The following is a 1,734-nucleotide window of genomic DNA, read 5'->3' on the forward strand; positions in this document are numbered from 1 at the left end:
TTACTTATTGTAGTTTTATAGTTGTTGCTATTGTATTAGATACTTTATATAAAGCAGCTTTTAATATGTATTAATAATTCAAATTAATAGTGCAAGTGACTGACTCATCAAAAGAGACAATATGTGATTAGTTAAACAACATTTCATTCATTGACTGCTAACAAAATTTTGTAATACATACCATATTTAATGGATTTATTTCACTTTCGTCCATTTTATCTATTGGGCATTCACTAGTGTAGTTTATAGTATTAAATTGACCCGATTTGTGCATGGGACATTCCAGTGGTGGTTTCATCTGTTTCTCCTTCATCCCATGAGAATCTGGTTTTGTGATTTGTGGAGATAATGGTGCTATCACGTCAGCCGCTGATACAGAGGCTGCGGTAAGAGCGTTACCCATAATTCTTTCTTGAAATGAAAAAGAAGAGATACAGATATCTTCAAGATATATAGAAAAAAGAAAAACCATAAAGTGTAACGTAATGACACAAGATAAATTAACCAAAATATTTTTTGTTGCCAATTAAACGAATTTCTGCGAAATAACCTTAAAGCTAAGAAAGATTATGCAACGGTCTAAAATTTCTAATATTAAACAGAACATCAAGGTATTTATGAAAAGAATACATCTACGAAGTATGAAGAGGCTTTCTTTGCAAATTCTGTTAGAATTAGTAGAAGTTTTCAGTGATCTTTCCTTCTTTCAGACTTGTTAAGTATAGCTCCTAACGTTTTGTTCTTTCCTTACTTTACATCTCGCACTTTCATTCATATTATTATGTAATTCATGATGAAAAAAGAAATAAAAAAAATTACGCGTGAAAGATGGAAGTCGAAGAATTAAAATACCTACAATTCTCGAGCTATTCTACCTAAAGAGTCCTAAAATGAACACGAACGAACAACTTCGATAATTAACGGCTATGTGGGTGAGAAATAGCAGACCACTAAATGTCTGAGGTCCATGTCGGCAATAGATTATGGATCATAGTAGAAGGTAACATGGGATGTGCAATTCATTTTCCACTGGGAAAATTGGTGCAGCACTAGCGCCGTGCTAGATTTAGACTTGCACTAGTGCAGTAATAGTGCAAGTTTAATGTGCGGTTCAATGGAACATATTAGATCCATCCATTTTATAACAGCCCTAAAAATATGTATAACTATATTCAAACTTAAATTACTTATTTTACAATATTCTGATTTATTTATTAATTTAAAATATTTAAAATGTTTTTAAATTAAATTTTTACCCTTCAAGAGTTTTAAACGTCAAAATGTCATTGCATAGCTATTATTAGAAACATTGAAACTAAACAATGTCATTGTTATAACATTAATTATATAACAATGTAATATCATATCATAATATAATATCATACAGATATTATGTTACAGATTTAGCACAATCTCAATTTCAACTTGCACTGGTCTCCACTGACTTCGAAAACAGTGGAGCAAAAGTGCAAGCTTGTGTTGAGCTCAGTGCAAGTTTTTTGCATCAGTTTTATTAGAGAGAAACCTGAGAGAGAACATGACGGCCCAAAACCTGTAACCGCAAAATGCTGCCGCGCACTACTGCCCTCTGACAAAGTGGATGCAAACTACATAACAACGTCCATTTTTCTTACGGTACATCATCCACTTTTCAAGGCTGGAGATAATAAATCGATATTTGATTCATATAATCGTGTTATATACAGCACGACATTCTCCCAATCGAAGTTATGT

At 32.3% G+C, this 1,734-nt stretch overlaps 1 protein-coding gene across 5 annotated transcripts in view; it reads right to left on the minus strand.

Moving 5' to 3' along the window:
- Positions 1–980, minus strand: part of LOC108749897 (cytochrome c-type heme lyase-like) — a 2,224-nt gene extending 1,244 nt beyond the window's left edge. For 2 of the 5 annotated variants that reach the window (XM_018488914.1, XM_018488915.1), the window contains exons 1-2: positions 857–980; positions 182–411 (exon numbers count right to left, since the gene is read on the minus strand). In XM_018488914.1, coding sequence (XP_018344416.1) covers positions 182–403 — 222 coding nt within the window. In that variant the 5' untranslated portion in view covers positions 404–411; positions 857–980. Of the gene's footprint in view, positions 1–181; positions 412–852 lie in introns of all 5 variants that reach the window. The other 3 variants (XM_018488918.1, XM_018488919.1, XM_018488917.1) reach the window with 3 other exon arrangements.
- Between the last annotated feature and the right edge of the window lie 754 nt (positions 981–1,734).

Source organism: Trachymyrmex septentrionalis, unplaced genomic scaffold (assembly GCF_001594115.1).
Source record: "Trachymyrmex septentrionalis isolate Tsep2-gDNA-1 unplaced genomic scaffold, Tsep1.0 scaffold32, whole genome shotgun sequence".
In the NCBI taxonomy this organism is placed as follows: domain Eukaryota; kingdom Metazoa; phylum Arthropoda; class Insecta; order Hymenoptera; family Formicidae; genus Trachymyrmex; species Trachymyrmex septentrionalis.